Source organism: Cebidichthys violaceus, unplaced genomic scaffold (assembly GCF_023349555.1).
Source record: "Cebidichthys violaceus isolate CVI_PGR_0920_01 unplaced genomic scaffold, fCebVio1.0.p SCAF_4, whole genome shotgun sequence".
Classification (NCBI taxonomy): domain Eukaryota; kingdom Metazoa; phylum Chordata; class Actinopteri; order Perciformes; family Stichaeidae; genus Cebidichthys; species Cebidichthys violaceus.
In genome coordinates this window covers 12543537-12565751 of record NW_027176594.1, presented here as the reverse complement: position 1 = coordinate 12565751, position 22215 = coordinate 12543537, and the positions used below count along the sequence as shown (strand labels likewise).

The 22215-nt window shown below is 40.0% G+C and overlaps 1 protein-coding gene across 1 annotated transcript in view; it reads left to right on the top strand.

Moving 5' to 3' along the window:
- The first annotated feature begins 8541 nt into the window (after positions 1–8541).
- The window catches only part of wu:fc21g02, a 19354-nt gene continuing 5680 nt past the window's right edge, over positions 8542–22215 (top strand). The window contains exons 1-8 of the mRNA XM_068727567.1: positions 8542–8664; positions 14208–14253; positions 15419–15566; positions 15685–15742; positions 18038–18119; positions 18754–18869; positions 20098–20266; positions 21829–21959. Coding sequence (XP_068583668.1) covers positions 14208–14253; positions 15419–15566; positions 15685–15742; positions 18038–18119; positions 18754–18869; positions 20098–20266; positions 21829–21959 — 750 coding nt within the window. The 5' untranslated portion in view covers positions 8542–8664. The remainder of the gene's footprint in view (positions 8665–14207; positions 14254–15418; positions 15567–15684; positions 15743–18037; positions 18120–18753; positions 18870–20097; positions 20267–21828; positions 21960–22215) is intronic.

The window sequence follows — 22215 nt, the reverse complement described above, 5'->3', positions numbered from 1 at the left end:
AACAGCAGAGCACTCCAAAAGTGGCCAAACACAAGTTCCCCTTTGCAGAAATCTTCATACCTGAAATCAACTTTTACGCTTCCCTCCCACAGGGAACGGACACACCTGACACATCTCAACACACACATCATCAACCGATGTGAGTTCATACCTGCAATACCAAGCACTGAGTTCAAAACAGGGCCAGACAACATACACTGGACCCATCCAACAGGTCAAAAACTACTCAACCACTGGTGCGCTCACTTAAATTCAATGTCCCCATAAACCTGCTTAATGTTATTAATCTGACTAAAAACTTTAAACAGTTTGAAGTTGTATTAGAGGTCTCAAATCAGAATGGACTCCTCCTAATGGCTAATTATCAATTTAGATCACTGCCCTGGTCAATGCTGAAATTCAGTACTTTGATACTGTTTTTAGTGTTCAACATGTGCCAACTAACCTCAATACAAAGGAGGTTCATGCTCTGAAGGAACTCAGTAGTAACAAACATATCATTAAACCAGTGGATAAGGGCAGCGCAATTGTCATTGTGGATAGAGAACAATATTCATGAGGCTGTAGACAACTCAAGGATCCTAAATACTACTCTAAATTGACTAAACCCATCTATCTGTACACCATTCCAATTATTAACCAAATCAACCAGGCCCTCAATGACAATAAAATCATGAATGCCAAACAAAAAATGTATCTCTTAGTGAGCTCAGGACCCAGAGCCAGATTATTCTACATGCTACCCAAGATTCACAAAGACCCTGTTAAGTGAAGCAAACCACATGAGATCCCTCCAGGCAGACCCATTGTGTCTGACTGCAGTAGTGAAACTCACTACACAGCAGAATATTTTGATTTTTTTCTCAATCCTCTCTCGACCACGCACCCCAGTTACATCAAAGACACAAATAATTTTGTCTATAAAGTGAAAAAACTTCACATCCCTGACAACTTCATCCTATTTACTCTGGATATTGACAGACTTTATACTTATAATTTGAAAATGAAAGCCCCATTTTAGGTTAGGGTGGTAATGGGTGGTGGCTGTTTCATTCCCAGCCATGGACGTGACAATTGATTGTGCACCATTCACAGTCTTCAAAATACACTAAATAAACTTTTTTTGGGGTTTAATTGCAAAAAGAATTTCCCCCTTTTTGGAATAGCCTCATGTCCATTAGTTTTGGTTTGATATTTGTGTTTTTGTCATAAATTATTCTTCCTGAACAAAAGTAGTGTTTTAGTGTTTGGTTTGCAGGCCTTGCCATTCCAAATCCAGGAACAACAATATTATTAACTTCATAATTTGCATAATTGCACATTCAGAACTACAAGTGCCACATCAAATGAAAACCATTCCCAATGCCCCTACTGGCTGCCACCGAGAAAGATAGAAGAACCAGTATTAGTGTTATATTTTTAAATTAATGTTAAACTCACAAAAAATAAACAGTCACTACAGAAACCTAGATAAGGATCAGGACATGACTGGAATATCCAAAAATAAACACAGCACAGAAGCACTTATTGGAACTGTTGATTTTCAAATATAAATATTGAAGGCGCAGTATTTACTATTTTTGTATTGTTTAACTGCATTTTAAACGACCTAAAGAACTGTATGCATATATTGCTATGTATAGATCATATAAGACCACATTAAAACAGGCGTTGGGATAATTTAGGTAAATGTGGTGTTCAGCGGTAGTGTGTGGTCACCTATAGGTTCGGTGAGTGGGGGTAGAATTTTGTTTGTAATGGTTATTATTTTTATTTTACCCATCTGCCATTGTAACACACTGTGCTGCCTCATCTGACTACCCTCTCTTCATTCAGCCTCTCTTCCTAGCAGCAACAGCAGATCATTTATGATCCATCGTGGTCACTCATCATAGTGCATAACAGCTCATGGGAACTGTGTTTAGGCTACGGCTACATCATGATATTCCAACATGCCTATCTGCACTACTACAGCTGATGCCGGCTTGTTAAAATGAAGACATCATATTTCTCTTGGAAAACCCTTGAAAAAGAAAATTGGAGATGCAGTTTTTTTTCCCTTATGCTCCTAAACTGTGAAACAGCCAACTCCAAAACATTAGAGAGGCAGCCTCTGTTGACATTTTTAAGCATCATTTATTTCAAGCATGTTCCTTTTGAACAGCACTTTATGTGCATTCCACAGAGTCACACATCTGTCTTTCAAATGATCTTTTACGTATATAAACATGTTTATGTCAATACATTTTTTGTATTTTATTTATTTATTTGTCATTTTAAATGTAACATGTTTCCAGGTTTTAATTGATCCGTTGAAATGTTTTAATTACACTTAAAATGTAAATGCAAAAAGCATGCTCTGTAAAAGGAAGATTTTATATTTTAAATGTACAGCACCTTGAGCTACATAGTCTGTATGAAATGTACTATATAAATAATAATTATTATTATTATTTTGTTTTATCAACACACCCATGTAGGCAGGGCCATTACACCGGAATTTGTGTGACAAAGGCTCATTTTGTAGTCTTTTTCTTTTACCACAGGAAAACACAATTCAAGTTTAAATAAGTAAATGACAAATGAAAAGTGGTGAATCTCTAAACTATGGAAGCCCATTGTGCAGGGAATGTAGTCACATTGGGGTCCATAGGGCCACCACGGTTACTGATTGCTTGTTTAGATGCGTGCCATAAATGGCAAAGTCCAGTTTCCAACATAGGCATTTTATTTCTCACATAAACATAGGCCTGCCGCTCTCTCTGTCATAATCCATTTCCTCAAGATCGACTCAAGACATCTTAATTTACATTCATTAAATATCGCACTGTCAAAAACTGTTTGCTCCTGTCTACTCAGCAAACACTTGTATCAAGTGACCCTCTTGATTATATTAACCTGTGGCCTAACTGACAGCTACACTATGCCCCCAAGTGGTGGGAAGTTGTACAAAACGAAACAAAACCAAAATGGCTCTTACAGTATGTTTATATTATCAAATGTCACCTCTCAATTTGATCGTTTGACGAGAACATACAATGATGTGTGTGTATCTTTCATAGTAACTAGTGTGCACTAGGGCCCGTCGGAATACCTTACGCCAATGCATGGGTCAGGAATACTGACTGAAGTATTTTATATACTCTTTGTGACTAAATATTATGTTCTTCCTCGAACTTAATGAGGTATATTGACTTGGAACAACCACAGAGTCCGTCAAGTCCACAACTCACGATCACCTCATGGACGTCCCTCATGCAGTCCCTCAACTGTACGGAGAAAGTTCAAGTCTGCCTTAAAGAGTGCGTGTTCAAGGACTTCCCATGCGATAAAGATGCGTTCCATATCTGTGTTGACCTAATGTCAGAGAATAATCTGAAATTAACAAATGATGTGTTTGAAACAGTGAACCTGACTCAGACATCTGATAAACAATGAACTAAATCGAGATCAATAACTTTTCTGGGCCTGTGTCACATTCATATTTCCTAAATGTTTTCTTTTGTTTCCCGTTTTCATTCCAGGACAAAAATGCAAACTTACCTACTGATTGCAATGTCAAAATGATAGTATATGTTATAGTCTGTGATGGATGCAAATATAATTATAGCTAATATATGTACACACAGAGTACTTTGTTGTCCTTACATTGACTATTTAAAAAAAAAGACTTTGCATTGAGTAAAATGCAAAGTCCACCCATTTATTAACTGAATTATTCATTCAAAAAATGTAAACAATCACAGCATACAAAACTGCATGTTTTCTTTTTCATCGCAATTTGCTTTAACTTGCTACAGCAGGAAGCTTTTAAAGTAACCCATCAATAGGCCTATGGAATTGTTGACAATGCCAAGCTGTCTTTTGGTAAATAATAAGAGCACTTGGATGGAGTAAATAAAATAGTGCTTGCAATGATAAATTAAAAGAATACGTAAATCTTAACAAGATTGGACTATTATGTGACTTGTGTTTGTTTTGGTAAATGTACAAAAAATATTACATTAAAATGAAAGTAACCAAAGGGCTGAAATAACTCCTTCTGAAGTTAGTTTCAGTAAGAAAATTACTGAAATATTGCTTAGATGTGTGTTTTGAAACAGTAAAACAAACAAAGTGCGTTTGTAACAACAGCAGTTATGTGAACATAACGGGTAATGAAATACCTGTTATTACAAATACAAACAAATATAAGTAAACAGTCTTGGTATATTACCAACAGCAAAATGCACCCTCTTTTGGTACCCTTCCGTGCTGTTCAATACTGTACACACATTATAGAGTGAACCTGATGTAAAGTGGTGTTTTCTCAAAAAGAACAGCATGTTAAAGCTGTGACACAGCTGTGTAAGGTTAACATAGCTGTAGTATGTCCTTCATAAACCAACAATCTGGAAACCTAGAAAGCCTAAACGTGAACCTTTGATGGCAGTCCAGTTCCTGTTGACTAAAATCTTTGTAGCTTGGACAATGTCCTTTACCCACATATTGCTTTCTAAAACTTTATTCATTTCATATCGAAATTCTGGGTAGTTGTCATAACTGTCTGGCAACTCCAAGTAACAGCCACATGTGTGAGCAACAGGTCTTCTCTGAAATCCCTGAAGTTATGTAAAGCTGACAGTGATGTTCTTTCCTGTGAACAAGTCTGATCCAGTGACAAAAGGGAGAGGTGCTGTGTGTCTGACTCTCTAAGGCAGAGGTCTTCAACAGGGGGTCCGCGACCCCTATGGGCTTCGTGGAGGTACTGCAGGGGGGACGTGAAATTTTGAATTTATTTATGAACCTGTCCATTATTTTAATAGTTCAGTATTGTATGCAAGATAACAGGTATGTTTATGTATGGCAGTGGCACTAATAGGCCATCACTCATTTTTTGTTTCCACATTTATGTTTAAAAGAAAAATATCAATTTGAATAGCTTGTATGCATGATTATCATGCATACAGACAATGTTGATTGGCATTGGTATCAGTTGACAAGGTATGTTTCTAAATGGCAGTGGCACGGCCACCTTACTCACTGTACCTCACACATGTTTAAAATAAAAACATGAATATATGAACCTGTGTATTATTTGAATAGCTTATTGAATGCACAATAACAAGGTATGTTTATACATGGCACGAGGCCCAGTTTAATATAAAACACAATTTTATATAATATATATAGTAGGGGGTCCCTGCTCCATCTCTCTATCAGTTTGGGGGTCCTTGGCCTGAAAAACCTTGAAGTAATTGATCTCATGATCTTTCGTGATGTTGGTTGTAGTTCTTCATAGACTGCTGCAATCCCTTTCAGCTCTGATCTCACAGGTTCAAGCCTGCTTTTGTTCAATCACAAAAGCAGGCTCTTGAATCAGTTTTTGGTGAGCAAGCTCCCTCAAGATTTGCTCAATGCAGTCTGCTGTTGGAAGCCTCAGCAGTTGTGAATATCCATGATTTCCAACAATTCTTCGAGGTCAACATCTTCAAAATCTGAACGACAAGATTCAAAGATCCCTCGCTCAGACTCCGACACATACTTGAAAAAGCAGTCCACAAGATCGCTCTCCATCAAGCCCAAAACAGCTGGCTCCAGGAGTACAGGTGCAAGTTTTACAGGAAAGTACTTCTCTTTTTGACAGCCAAATGTGATTATTGTTCCTACGCTTTCCCATTCTTGTTTACCAAAATCATGACGTAGGTATGGCATTTCCTATAGTGCACTGCTGATAAAAGTCATTCCAAAACTCTGACAGTAAATCCCTCAAAACACCACCATCATCCACAGCCTTTTCAAGCTTTCCATCAGGAAGAATAACTTCAAAGTAAATGTCATCCTCCATGATACTTTCCTCAGAAAACACTTTAATAAGTTCTCCAAGAATCAATACCTGACCGTCAAATCAAATTAATTCAGTACGATTCAAAAACTTTTTGACAATATTTATTGTCACGTAACAGAACTGAACATATATGTATGACTGCAGATATGTATAATGTTCTCTCATTAACTAAATAAAAGTAGGGCTGCATTTCAAGATAAATAAAATGTGAAAATTGTGCATGTTCAAATAAAGTGCTTAACTTCAGAAAAATAAAATAAAGGGATGAAAAGCTTCAATTTTCCCTTTTCTGTTTCACATCTTGACTCAACAGTCTCAACCAATTTTACAGATAATAAATTCCAACAAATTTTAACAATTGAACAGTTTTAAAGTATCACTTTCTTTCCCTCTTATATTCACTCCCCATCGTTTTTGCTCAGTGAGAGAATTGAGCTCTAGCTTGTCCTGCCAGGATTTTAAATACACATGTGGAGGTCCTCATTGGTGAGCCTGGAACAATATTTAGTTTTGATAATGTTCATTGTGGAGAAAGCTGCCTTGCAGTTGTATGTGGAGCCAAACATGGTCAAGATGTATAGTGCTACTTTCAGTCTTGCTACAGCTCCTTTCTCTCTCCCTATCATAGCAGGGGCTCCATCTGTGGTTATTGAAACCATTTGTTTTGGCTCTGTTCCTCTCTTTGTTATCATCTCCTTAATGGCCAGGTAGATGTCTTCTCCTCTTGTACTGGTCTGAAGGGGAGTGACACCTAACAGGTCTTCACAGAATGCTTTCTGGTCTGTGTTGAAAAACCTGACATACACTAACAGCTGAGCATTGTCACACATGTCAGTGGACTCATCCACAGCTAAGCCTACACATGGTGCCTTATGCATGGCTTCATCTAGCTGTGTTAGCATGTCCTGAGTTAATATTTCACTTCTCTTTGTGGCAGATAATGCTGACATGGGTATTTGCTTTATTTTATCACAAAGCTCTTGTTTTTGTTTTCCCTCAAGCAGTGTTTCAGCTACTGCACTCATGCATTCTTTGACAACCCCTCCATCGGTAAATGGCTTTTTGTGTTGACCCAAAATCCAAGCAACTCTGAGGAAACACTCATGGGCACGTTGTTGGGCAGTGAATGTGTGGCTCAGGATCCTAGTGGACTGGTCATATTGGGCTCTGAGACTACTTATTTTCTGTGATCTCACCTCAGATTTCAGTGGGTATGTTTGTTCAAAACCTTTATGTTTTGTCTCATAATGGCGTTTCACATTAGCTCTATTTTCGCTGTCTACTTTTCTTCTTTTGGAGAGCACCATTTGTTCCTTATTTTTCTCTCCCTTTCTCCATCTCACTCGCTATCTTTCTTTTTCTTTCTACTGTCTTTTGCCTCTCATTCTGTCATCTGTCTGCACTGTAGAGTCCGCTATGTTTACCGCCTGGAATGCACAGACTTGATCTGAGTGGACTCACGTGGGATGGCTTAACTTGCATGCAATTGGTCTGTGCGTTTCCTCATCCACTAAACCACTACTGTAAAGACTACAAAAGCTGCGCCGGTTAAAATAGAAGTGTCCCATGAGGTTTTAAATCATAACCTTCTGTTTTGACTGTAGGTCCGGGTCCGGACCCGGACCGCGGTCCGCCTGTTAGTGACCTATGCTCTAAAGCATCCACATAAAGGAAAGTGTCATGTTCTGGCAAACTAGTTGCATCAGTTGGGTCGACTGTGGTGTACACTCTCACTGCTTACATTTGCAAATACTGTGCTGCTTCCAACATAAATGACATCGGAAATATTTATCTCCACAGCGTCTGTTGCAGAAGTATTTGGAGAGTGGCGATAGACAGCAGGTCTGTCGTGTGTCTTTTCACCTTCTTGCGCAGTGGCATCACCATTCTCCTCCTGAGGATGTATGTCACTGACAATGTCTTTCTTCTTGGTTGTTAAACAGAAACGTAAGAGAGGTAACTTTGTCTTTTCATATAGTTCCCCGACTGTGATACTACTATCGAATGAATGCTGCTGAAAGTCAGTTAAATCAATGTCAAAGTCAGTAAGGCTCCCTTCTGCATTTATTCCGCTTGGAAAAAACAACAGGGCAGCCTTTTCAATGCCTTTTGCTTTCTCATTGTTTGTCACCACTGTAATATTTGTAGACACTTTTATTATATGTCCTTTCTTTCCATATAATAGGTACTGTATTTCACGTCTGTGTAGAATATATTTAGTATTGCTGGTCTGACAGAAACCGCAGTGAAAAAGCAGAGGGGAGGCAAACACTACTCTGCCTCAAAGAAGAGGGCGAGCGAGAGCCCACGGGTCGGGTTTATGCTTGTTCTGTCGTTGCTCTTCTTCTACACTTCTCTTCTTCTTCTTATATTTTGCTTTGACCACAAACATGTAAGATTCAATATCCAAGCTTAAAAATGTTTCAAAAAACAGGGACATATGACCAAATCAACAGCAATTGAACGTCGGACAGGTATAGTAACCTTTTATGTGTTTGTTGTTCGCTTCATACATCCGGGGTTGTTACACAGATTATCACGGAATCTCAAGATTTTCGTGGGTGGCGCCCGCGAGCGTTCCGCTTCTGAAACGCTAGGAATTGGCTTCCATATTAAACTAAGCTTCCAGGTTATAACGTCATTACGTTTTTCGGCGTGATTTACCTTATGGTACATTCGTGACATTTCCGACAGTATCCTGAAGGCAACACGTCTTGGCCACTCATCTCCACTCGCTGCTCTGACAGGTTAGGTTGGATGCAGCGGCGAGTCTCTGACAGACCAACCCCATAAATGTGCTTTGAGCTCTGAATCGACAAGACGATCGAGACGATACGGTGAGTGAGACGGGGTTAAAAGCGGCGGTGAGACTCTTCAATGGGAGGGTGTGGCTTTGCAAAAACGCTGAATTCGACAGACACGAGGTGTTTCTCCTAAACGTCCACTGGTGACTCGTATTAAGACACAGGCGCGTTTTGGCCACACATCCATATGTGACTGGCTATTCAACGAGAAACAATGAAGCGAATTACTCCAGTATGATCGATGAAAACTACTTTGCCTCTAAGGCATTCACAACAAGTTGGAACCGTATCGGGGGAAAGGGAACATAAGGGCTGGTTTTTTTGTGATGTTTGTTGTGCTTTTTACGAGCCTAACGTGACTACAGGCTGAGCGGCAGCATATGTGTCCGACACTCAACAGGAGCTTTAAAATCAGAGCCTGCTAAGGTAGTCGAATGTGATTTGAGCTCGTTTGTAAAGGCGCGTGAAGTCCCCCCGCACGCTCGGGGGGAGGACTTCACAGGTTTTGGATAACCGGCCGTCCTTTTCTTTTTTTGTTTTCTCCTTGCACGCGGGCCACACCTCGTCGCTCTATTCATCCCAGTAAATTAGTAAAAACATCATCATCATTGCATATATATGTATGTATCTTTTTTTCTAAACGTTGGACATTGCAGATACGACGGTTAAAGGCGGCGAACGAAAGGCGGCAGCCGAATACCTCTGTGTTTTTGTTCCGTTCATGTCTATCGGGCATAGCGTGAGGCCTCACAGGGAGGGGACGGCACACGCCTCTGCTCAGGGCTGGGGCCTGTGAGACCTTCAAGTACTGTCGGAAAAAATCGGTGGGGGGGGGGCTTTTAACACACAGACTTGTGGTGCAAAGGATCATAAAACTCACGGTTCGGATCGGATCAGCACAAAAGAAAAAAGGAGCAAATATAACTTTTAGAGATCCCTGATCTCTGATCGTTTTTTTGATGGCAATTGCCGATCAGTGATGATCCATATTGTTGTTTGATTATAGCAGCTGGTCTACAAGGCTCCAAACTAAACATTTTGACACCATCCCAAAAATCATTTCAACCACTCTGAAGTCTGTAAACCATCAACAATTCTAAATGTTATCTTTTTACTTTGTTATAGTAATTTATAATGGGTTTTGTTTCCTCATAAAACCACACAATTCAATTGATTACGAAATAAAAGATTGTATTTTTAAGGATTTAAACAAATCTTGTCATTAGTAGTTTTATTGATGTATTATAAGCTTCTTAGATGTTTTGTAAACAGGTCATAATTCATCTCTATTATCTAATTATGTTGTTGTGAAAACATCTCCTTCAAACAACTGTATTTATTCAACTTTCTCACCAAAACTACGTTTTGAGTCATCGATCGTCTAATGAAATTTAAATATTGAATGGATCCATTACTGAACATTAAATTAATAATGAATTGACACTTTTAAACAGTCTTATCATTTGACACAAGAATTGAATGATGACATCATAGCCTCCCCCCCCCCCATCCAAAAGGACACTAGTAATTAAGTGCTGTGATTTGTTTTTTATTTGTTAGTTTATTATAAGCTTATGCACAAAACAATTGTAATTGGTGATCACCATTTCTTCCAGCCTATTGTTCATATAGTATTGTTTTCATTCCAGGCTACAGTTTGTCCTTCATCTAAATCACATGTTCTTTAAGAAATATTATTGGTGCAGTTTTTGCTAAATTAGGATCCAGCACTCCTCAGAATAGAAAGGCAGCTGCCGAGCTGCAAACAGGTGCAGAGTGAGCGCACACAGCCCGACTGGACTAGTGGAAAAGACAAGTCCTCTTTCTGTTTGAAATGATCACATTTAAACGGACATGATAGATTTGCCTGTTATCTGGACAGATAACAGAGGAAAAGACTAATTTGGCCTACTGCACTAGATAGATTAAAGCATTTACTTAAAAAAAAAATCAACCGAGCAAACTGTTATTAAATACCTCCATGAAGGAAATGAGTGAAGAAATTAATAGATGAGGAGTCCAGTGCCTTTTGAAGCTGTGCTCTTATCTTATCTCTTGAGTGTCGCGTGTGAATGTTTGAACACAGTGGTTTAATGCCGACCTGTCAGAGTAGAGGGGGAGCGGTTTGAGAGGTAAGGAGGTTCCATCGGCATTCTGAGTAGCAGCAATATGAGGAGAAAATATGAGGATGTGTCCATGACAGCTAATATTTATGCAAACTTCAGATTAAAACCTAATCCACAGCAAGTTTTGACAATATAATATGCAATATGTTACCGTAGGAAATAAAAGTATACTTTTATCATACACACTAAAAAAAGTTTTACATTTTTTTTTGTATGTGCAGTTGATGGACACTGTTTTCCCACAATGCAATGCACATAGATAATGGAGGAGCTGCTTCCTCTTAAAACGGGAGATTTTGGAAAACAGCTATAAAACCTTTAGAAAAAGACATCTGCCTGCTACTTGTAAAGTTCAATTGGCAAACACCTGCCAAAGTAGCAGGTTGATTGATGTCCGTGAATAACTGAGCTACATGGATTTCTTGTAATCAAACTGCAAACATAGTATACTATGAGAATGTGTATATACACTATGTACAGCAAATAGGTATTTGGGCCCATCTAACAGCATACTGAGCTGACGACGTGTGTCGCCAGGGAGGCGCTAAGCAACACTGCTAACAGTATGGCCGGGTTAGTACACAGCTACTCTTTCAGTCTACTTATTACGTTACTTATTCAGTCTCTCTGTCCAAATGTCAAACCAGAGTTGGAGATTGTCGAAACAGTGGAAAGAATTACGAGGACGGTTTTGATGAGTTTGTAAACTCATCTTTGTTTTACAAAAGGATTACAGAAACGTATGGAGACGGAAGTGCATATTTCTCATGCTCTAGCATCCCAGCAAAGATCTGCTGCATGTCACACTAATGCTTTTGAAGTTACACCATTGTTTGGTCGAGTTGGGAGTTTCCCCATTGGGCCGTCTTACTAGTGTTTCTGCTGATGAGGCCTTTTCCTCTGGTATCAATCATCTGATCCACTTTGTTAAAAAGGGTCTCAACTCTCTCTTAGACAAAGGAAGGTCGCATTGCTGCGTCTTTTGGCAGCAGAGCAGGGCTAAAGTTTCCTTCAGGATAGCTTGCGCTCACAGTTTATCCCCTCTGCATTCACGTGAATATGGTGTATAGAAAGTGTTCAATCATAATTCTCGTGGTGCCCACGTTACCTGAAGGCAACGTTGTTGAGGAAGGTCCTCAGCCTTCTTTGTGATGCTGTCACTCATGATGACACGTCCCTCTCAGTTGAAGCCACGCCCCCACGCTAGATCAAGGTCAAAAGTCTGAACTGAAAAAAACAATCTGAAAAATACAAGACCTCAAATATCAAAATATATATGAAAGTGAAAAATGAAAAAAATAAATATTCAATAAAATTCCAGAACTGAATCAAAATTATATTCAACCCAAAAAAACTTTTCATTCACTTATTTTTATTTTGAATACATTACTGTATTTTTCAATGTTCAAGACCATAACTTGAACTTTCAGGATCAAATTATTTTTTTCAAATGTTCAAAACTTTTGACCTGGATTTAGCTCCATACATGACTGCCTGTCAGTCAGTCCGCCGCTGGACCGGTCCAGACTAAAATCTCTCAACATTTGGATGGATTGGCATGCAAGACATTCATGTTTCCAAGAGGATGTCTGATAATGACTTTGAATTTTCCTTTACTGCCATTATGAAGTTGACATTTCAGTTCAATTCATTGGTATAGCTCAAAATCACAAATAACAACATTGGCCCCTCAGAGGGATTTACGAGCTGTACAGCATGCGACTTTCTCTGTTGTTGGATCCTCGCATCGGAAAAGGAAAAACTCACCCAGAAAATGGAAGAAACCTCAGAGAGAGAGCAACAGAGGAGGGATCCCTCTCCCAGGATGGACAGAAGTGTAATAGATGTCATGTTGACAGAAAATATACATAACAGAGTTACAACATAGTCGATCCATATGACAGAAATAATACATATGAGCATAGTGATAGCAGTAGCAGCACCAATACTAGTAGAGTGATAACAGAAAAAGGATGACTTCTAATAATAACAGCATCAATGGATATAATAAATTAAATTACATTACATTACAGTCATTTAGCAGACGCTTTTATCCAAAGCGACTTACAATAAGTGCATCAACATTGGTAATCAAAAGAACTACTAGTCACCAGAAGTCACAAGTACATTTACGTTTTCCAAACAAGCATCTAAGAGCATGAAGCAGAGCATAACTCAGAGCCAAAGTACAGTGCAGAAACAAGAAAAACAGTTAGTGCTATAAGTAATACGAATACAATAAGTGCAACAAGCTAGTATGAAAACAATAAGCGCTAAGTGGAAGGCTCAGGGTAGCACTTCCTGAAGAGGTGGGTTTTCAGCCTACGCCGAAAGATGGGCAGCGACTCCGCTGTCCTGACGTCAGTGGGAAGTTCATTCCACCACTGTGGGGCCAGGACAGAAAACAGCCGTGACCGGGTCGATCGGCCACAGGGACCTCTGAGTGACGGGGCAACCAATCGCCCCGAGGCAGCAGAGCAAAGTGGTCGGGCGGGGGTGTAAGGCTTGACCATGGCCTGGAGATAGGAAGGAGCTGTTCCTTTCACTGCCCTGTAGGCTAGCACCAGAGTCTTAAACTGGATGCGAGCTCTTACAGGTAGCCAGTGTAGAGAACGGAGAAAGGAAGTTGTGTGGGAGAACTTGGGGCGATTGAACACCAGGCGAGCTGCGGCTTTCTGGACAAGCTCCAGAAGTCTGATGGCCGACGCCGGGGCTCCAGCGAGTAGAGAGTTGCAGTAGTCCAGGCGGGAGATGGCAAGAGCCTGGATGAGAACCTGCACCGTCTCGTCAGTCAGGAAGGGACGAATCCTCCTGATGTTGTAGAGCAGGAATCTGCAGGAGCGTGTAAAGGATGAAATGTTTGCCGAGAATGACAGTTGGTCATCCAGGGTCACACCCAGGTTCCTCGCAGTCCGAGTTGGCGTCACCACGGTATCATCAATGGTGATGGACAGGTCCCGGTGCGGGCAAGGGTAGAAATTAATATTAATGATAATAAAAGTAGTAATAGTAATAGAAATGTGACTAATTATAATAATAATAGTAGCAGTGGGTGTCGTCCACGGTAAAATCACAATCCACATTCTTGTTTTTTTATTATATTATCATATATATTATACGATTTTTGGTTAGATTGCTGTGAAATTAAGTACACCCTCTCAGCATTTTCATGTTTATCAGGTCAGAAATACAAATTTTGCCAAATATTATATGACCAAGTACCTGCAAAACTTAAGTCTTGTTCTATAATAATGCTGAATCAAATAATGAGACAGAGGTCACGTGTAGAGATGAACCCACAAAGAATGATCCAGATCAGGCCCTTTGTAGCCTCTTTTCACTGATTGTGACAGTTTCACAGCACATTTATTGACAGTTCTGTTAAAGTGAACAAAGTAAAGTCTACTAGTGATTAGCTTCAATGTAATCTCTTCTGTGTCTTGTCTGCAGATGATGTGGACTGTTGTGATCCTGCTGGCCACTGCTCTCAGTGTGGGTGAGTATCATCTCATTTCTCATCTGCTGTCTTTGAAAGGTGTGGTCTCAGTCTCAGTCCAAGCCTGAAAATGAATCACATGACTATTCACGTAAACTGGGCATGCGGGTACCGGTGTAAACAGGAAGTAGATTGTTTTCTTAGTTACAGAAAATATGACGTATTACAATAAATCAAAGTTTTACTAGATTATGGGTCAATACATTTGGCCAACACACGTCTCTCACTCGGTTTTGTTGTTGTCTCTTCTCACACTTGTAGCTCTGCTGGACTGAAGTCCCTGTCGTACTGGAGAGCATGCATTCTTTGTGAACTTCACAACAGTTGTGCAGAACAAAAAAAGCATTAATAATAAAAGTAAAGTCCTCCGTTTTGTGTCCATCGTCTCAGTCAAAGCAGCAAACTGTGACTTCAGATGTCCGCTCCGTAGCGCTGATAACGCCCTAACGGAAAAGGGTCACGTGATAGAGGCGTGACGAATCAGGGAAGGACACGTCGTTACTGCTAAGACCCAATCAAGTAGCGAACAGGGGTGTCTCCGCTATCGTTTTATGTGGTTCTGCCTGTCCACACGACGAGGTAACCCCTCAGTTTTCAAACTTACCCGGCTTTCTGTAGCGTTACTAAACTCCTTCGTTTTCGGTGCTCTAAAACTCCGGCCTAGTGTGGACGCTCAGTGTAAACGTGGTAAATGATGTGCACTTTAAAATGGAAACGTAGTAGTGTGGATGAAGCCTAAGACACAAAGCTTTGAGATATTGTTGTGAGAAACTGCATCCCTAAATGTTACAAACCTATCAATAGTCATATCATCAGCCATCATAAATTCAACGTGTATTCTGTCTTCCAAAACTGCTTGAACGCCTACCTCTTCCTACAGAACTTGCTCAACTCATATGCACCTATATGTTACATGTTGCCCCGCGAGCCTCGTGGTCACTAGAATTGTCAGATTTCTATATATTTATTTCTATTTGATGGATGTGCATTGTGTACACTTCCCTTAGCCATTTGAGATGATCACATTGTATATTGCAATTTTTGTGTCATAATTTAGAAATATTAACTGCGAATGTTTTCTTTGGTTTGAAATATTTTTTTCAAAACGATGTTTTAGCAGCATGCACACTGCCTCGTTTTCTTTCTCCCCCTGCTTTTGTTTCAGACTCCTATCTTGTCCATGACATCCATGAGCGTTTGGCCCACGGTCGGCAGCTGAAGATCTACCTGCCTAAGACTGCGGACAAGCTGGAGTTCACTCCAGCTGATGACCCTGCCAAGACCTTTACGTACTGGGAGAAGGGCCGAATCAGGTCAGAATCATTCAGGGACACCCCCGTGTTCTTACATGATGGTCATGGAGGGAAGCTGAAAGTTGCTTCCAGTGTTGTTGCAGTTGATTTCCATGTGGCTATTTTTTATGTCCTACAGGATGTCCAAAGGCAGGGTGTCGGGTACTGGCAGCGACCGACGCTGGTACATTGACAAGGTAACCAAAGTATATTTGTTTCAAGTCTGAATTAATGAATTAAATCTAAAGTCTACATTTTATGTAATAAGTCACTTTACCTCGTAGCTTTGTGTTTAAATGCACTAGCACAGTTTCTATTTTTGCTTCCTTTCTTATTCTACTTGTATATACCTTTTGATCATTGAGGCGGTTATGGCTCAGGTCTTCCACTATTAGGAAGATCTACCGTTTGATCACCGGATCAAACACGATACTGCATCCGAAATTGCTCTACCATCGGTGTGTGATTGTGTGTATGTGTGTCTGTGTGTGTGTCAATTATATATAATATATTTTGACTTGCCGATTTATTTCGTCTTTAGTCTAAACCCAGTAGAGACAAACACAGACTGGCTCTAGCGAGTTGCTACAGAAGGCCATATTCTTTTAGTGTGCACGCAAATTTGTCCTGGGCCACTGAAAGACTTCCTAATCAACTGTCCTCCGCGTTAGAGGACGTACAGTTGTGGTCAAAAGTTTACATACACTTGTAAAGAACATAATGTCATGGCTCTCTTGAGTTTCCAGTTATTTCTACAACTCTGATTTTTCTCTGATAGAGTGATTGGAACAGATACTTCTTTGTCACAAAAAACATTCATGAAGTTTGGTTCTTTCATGACTTTATTATGGGTGAACAGAAAAAGTGTCAAAATCTGCTGGGTCAAAAATATACATACAGCAACATGAATTAGCAATTTTGGTGACTTAGAAAGTTGTGTCAATGAAATGAGCTTCATAGCATGGCCTCTTAACTTCTTGTGAGTGATTATGAGTGACTACAGCTGGTGACTTCTCTGGGGCCATTTAAATAGGGCTCATTGGATACAAACGCCCACAAACGCTACAATGGGAAAGTCAAAGGAGCTCAGCATGGATCTGAAAAAGCGAATCATTGACTTCAACAAGTCAGGAAAGTCACTTGGAGCTATTTCAAAGCAGCTGCAGGTCCCAAGAGCAACAGTGCAAACAATTGTTTGTAAGTATAAAGTGCATGGCACTTTTTTGTCACTGCCACAATCAGGAAGAAAACGCAAGCTATCACCTGCTGCTGAGAGAAAATTGGTCAGGAGGGTGAAGAGTCAACCGAGAACCACCAAAAAGCAGATCTGCCAAGAATTAGAAGCTGCTGGAACACAGGTGTCAGTGTCCACAGTCAAGCGTGTTTTGCATCTCCATGGACTGAGAGGCTGCCGTGCAAGAAGGAAGCCCTTGCTCCAAAAGCGGCACCTTAAGGCTCGACTGAAGTTTGCTGCTGATCACATGGACAAAGATAAGACCTTCTGGAGGAAAGTTCTGTGGTCAGACGAAACAAAAATCAAGCTGTTTGGCCACAATGCCCAGCAATATGTTTGGAGGAGAAAAGGTGAGGCCTTTAACCCCAAGAACACCATGCCTACCGTCAAGCACGGTGGTGGTAGTATTATACTGTGGGGCTGTTTTGCTGCCAATGGAACTGGTGCTTTACAGAGAGTAAATGGGATAATGAAGAAGGAAGATTACCTTCAAATTCTTCAGGATAACCTAAAATCATCAGCCCGAAGGTTGGGTCTTGGGCGCAGTTGGGTGTTCCAACAGGACAATGACCCCAAACACACATCAAAAGTGGTAATGGAATGGCTAAATCAGGCTACAATTAGGGTTTTAGAATGGCCTTCCCAAAGTCCTGACTTAAATCCCATTGAGAACATGTGGACAATGCTGAAGAAACAAGTCCATGTCAGAAAGCCATCAAATTTAACTGAACTGCACCAATTCTGTCAAGAGGAGTGGTCAAAGATTCAACAAGAAGCTTGCCAGAAGCTTGTGGATGGCTACCAAAAGCGCCTAATTGAAGTGAAAATGGCCAAGGGACATGTAACCAAATATTAGCACTGCTGTATGTATATTTTTGACCCAGCAGATTTGATCACTTTTTCTGTTAACCCATAATAAAGTCATGAAAGAACCAAACTTCATGAATGTTTTTTGTGACAAAGAAGTATCTGTTCCAATCACTCTATCAGAGAAAAATCAGAGTTGTAGAAATAACGGGGAAACTCAAGAGAGCCATGACATTATGTTCTTTACAAGTGTATGTAAACTTTTGACCACAACTGTATGTACTCATTAGTGCGCCATAATAGGTTCTTGTGGATGGAGTACACACAAAACACATTGTCTGTTTTTTTCCCCCCATCAGCTGTCAAAAGTAAAAACACCTGCTTATGTGTGACCAGAGATTCTAGATTTCCACAGTGTATTGATGTACTCTGTATATGTTTTTTTTGTTAGGTGACCTATGAGGACCAGGGGACATACACCCAGAAGGACTACTGGAATAAAGAAATCTCTTCCGTCAAAGTAGCCGTCACACGTGAGTTAGCTCAGCCTTATTTTAGCTTTGGTTGCTGTAACTTTTGTTTCTTTGTGAACACAGCTTTAAAGTGAGTGTAAGTAACATTTCCTAGAAGATTGGTTGAAGAAGGTTGTATCGGTAAAACCCGGAGTGAATTACTTTGAGCAATGGGGTATTTAATTCACCGCAAGGTTATTTCTTCTTTCAAAGTTCTTGCTTGCATACCATGCTTAACCAAGTTCGACAGAACTCAGATATGTTGTATTTAATTATCTTAAAGGATTTGTTTCGGCACATCAAAAAGTAATTTTTTAGAACACCCACCCTGATTATTTCACAACAACTTTCTCTCTTTATATCATCATAAGAAAACAGTGTTGATGAGGGGGACATCTTGTACTATAAAGACCTACAGTACTTCTTTTTCTCCTCTGTCTCTCAAAGCTGAGCCCATTTTAATCTCACTAGATCTCACTGTGCTACTGAGTTGAAATTAATTTGGGCAACAGTTTTTTCTTCAAAGTTATTATTTTAGGGAACTAAATTAACGATTACAACTCCTTAGCTAGTGATTATCAAGTTAGCCAGTAAGCTTGATTACCATCTGTTACAAATACAGTTCAATATTTTGACTTTCTTTCTCGATATCCAGCCAGACACAACTATGCCAAGTGTGTAGCAGGACAGAGTCTTTACATCCAGCTGGAGGGCATTGACCTGAGCGACGCTTCCCTCTCCTTCTCTGGGGAGGGTGTCAATGTTACACTGGTGAGATGGATGGATGGATGATGGATGTATGATGGATGGATGGATAAAAATGAGCAGAGGGATGGAAGCATTCAACAACAGGGGATTCATTGTTAAAGTTGCAGAAGTAGGGGGTTCAATTTGTTTCACAACCCCTGTTTTCATCTCTCAGTTTTTATCTGTACTCAAATATTGTACTCATATATATATATATATATATATATATATATATATATATATATATATATATATATATATATATATATATATATATATATATATATATATATATATATATATATATATATATATATATATATATATATATGACACACAAACAGCTAAGTGGGATCCCCCCTTTAGTTGCCTGCCTGCCTATGTGTAACCATATATATACAGTGTGTATATTCCACAGAAGACTATATAGAACGCATTAATTGCCTTCTGGTCCATCTGCACATCTGCTCCCTCAGCAGTACAAAACAACACTGGGTAGTTTTCATTCTTTTTCTTTAAATGCAGTAAATACAGTATGTACTTAGTATTTCACACTACTGTGTAGTACATTACTGGAAGAGAGCCATTCAAATTGACAGGGAAACACATCAAAGCTAAATTAGAACAACAATTCTTGACAAGTGATACCCAAGAGGAAAAACAGCAATACCTGGTGGCCAAAGTAAACTGGTGCGTGGGGTGGAGTGACTTTACAGAGACAGCAAAAAAATGATAACGTTAAACAAAGGGAAACACATACCTGCAGAGGACAATATATAACACATTATTTGCCGTCTGTTCTCTCTCTCTCACAGCACATCTGCTGCAGATGTCCCTAAACTAATTTACAATTTACAAATTAAATTAACAGAATTTGAATGAGGAAATAGAAGCCAAAATCTCTGCGCCACTACGTTCTTTCCATGACATGGCAACCTGGCGTAATACAAATGGCACCTGGAAAGTTAAATGAAAACAGCTACAAAACTGGGCAATGCGATTGTATAGGCATGAACAACATGCAGTAAAGTGTTCAACATAAAACGGTTCAATTTTCAAAGAAAACACAACCACACTGTGAGGGGAAGACGGGGCTATGGAAAATTAGGAGGTGCAGAAGAGGTGAAACATTAATAAAAATACAATTTACAAATTGGAAACATACATACACATTTTCAGAGCTGGCAAGAAATTAGTTGTGATTCAGATGGAAATGCAGAGTGATGCTCTGACAGAAGTTTGTCTCCCTCAGGTGCACGACGGTGCTCGGTTGTCCCAGGACCTGCCGAATTATTGGGACCGGGTTCAGACCCACTCCACGAAAATCGAGATCAGGAACATGAACTACAGTGATGTGGGACATTACACCATAATAGACCGGAGAGACCGGGTGGTGTCTGTCACCAGGATGGACCTGACAGGTGGGTCTCCATGTGCCTTAAATTTTCAAAATGGGCTTGAATTAGCTCAAGTGCAGAGGGTACCCGTCTTTTGTTTGAAGCAGGCTTATATTACAGACAGGCCTTTATTCCTCTCTCATTCTGTTTGACAAGCATGTTTGGTCATATTTTAGTATGAAGCCTCCTTCTTGTTTGATCTGCTCCAGTTTGCCCTGCTACATTTTTGTTATTGGATTATGCCATTAATTCATTCGTCACTGAAAATTATTACACTACACGGCACCTGGTATCAATCAGCATTGATCATAGTGCAATCTGCTACGTATCTAAACCAGCTCATGAGCGAGTCCACAGGGATATGGAGAGACATGGTTAGACCTTGTCCAAGTGAGAGAGAGTTACCAACATTGTGTCCGTGCGGTTGGACCCAATCAGAGGGTCAGATGGGGAACATGCAAGCGAGATGGAGGGAGGGGCTGGCTATACAATAAGGCGAGTCAGCAATTACAGATAATTACATTATGTATTATGGGACATTCCATAGCTCGATAACAATGTATGTTACGTTATTGCATATTTTCTGGTAATTCAATTAATAAATACTCTATATGATATAACCACATGGTTTTGTATTTGGGGTTGACAAAGGGGTATTTATGGCTGAAAATAGCTGAAGGTTGGTAGGTTGATTATTGGAGAACTATTTTCCGTCCTTATAAACCCCCAAAACCAACTGTGTTTAGGCCGGAAATAGGTGATGGGTTCAAGGGAACTAGTAATGGCCTTTTTGAACTGAGTGTTCAGAGGATACTGGGGTAAATTGGAGTTAACCGAGAACCTGACATCCCAGTGGTGTTAACAGAAATAGGGAGATGTTAGTGAAATGAGGGGATCAAATGAAAAACTGGCAAAACAGGTGCCAGTAACGGAATCGGAAAGAGAATGTTGAGATGAGGTTGTTAGCTGAAGGTTTAACTGGCAACCCAGTGCCGGTACCAGAAATAGCATGAGGTTGCTGAAGTGAGACGAGAATAGCCGAGTGACTAACTGCCAACCAGTATTCACAATGAAAGCAGCGGGAAGTTTCTGAAGTGGGAGGAGAAAAGCCAAATGAGTAACTGGCGCCCCTGGTGCTGGTGACTGTAAACAACATGTCAAAATGAAGAGAGAATAACTAAACAGGTTATCTGGCGCACCATTGCTGCTGCTGAATTGTGGGGGAAAATGGCAGAATATGATCGCACACACATTTTTCAGAAAAGATATTCATGGGTACCTTTTAGATAGGGTAGACATAAACAAATAAGCTGCGTTTTGAATTTGCATCATCAAAAACATCGAAGAGACAGAGAATAAAACTTCTGACCACGAAGCAGCGGGTAGTAGCTACGGGAATGAAGCTGCAGGTATGAATGAGGTCTCTTTGTGTGAAGACTGTCAATGCTAAGTTAATAGTCAATGGGCCAAAACAGTGAAAATCATTGGTGATGCCTTCACTTAATGCTCCTGGATAAAAAGAATGTCCTATATCTATAATGTCACAAGTACAGTCCTAATCACACACACACTCTTCTCCACTGCAGACCATCATGAGGGCTCTGATGGAAACCCTCTCTTGGCTCTGCTCTTACTGCTCGGCATCCCTGCTGGGGTTTGCTGCTGCTGTCGGAAGAAGATTTTCAAGAAGAAAGCCACCACCGCTGCAACGCTACAGGTACTAACAGTAGTCACAGACAAGCATGACTATCTGGAGACACGCTTTTTTTTGTGTGCATATGTAATATGCATTGTGGTTTGAATAATATTTTCATAATGTCAACATAATTCATAAATAATTCCAGCTTCTCCAATGTGAGGATTTCCTGCTTTCCTTCTGAGACAAGTGTGAACTGAATATCTCGTTGGGTTTTGGGGTTGTTTGTTTAAACAAGTTATTGCATTTTTTTCAATTTCCTGACATTTAAAAGACT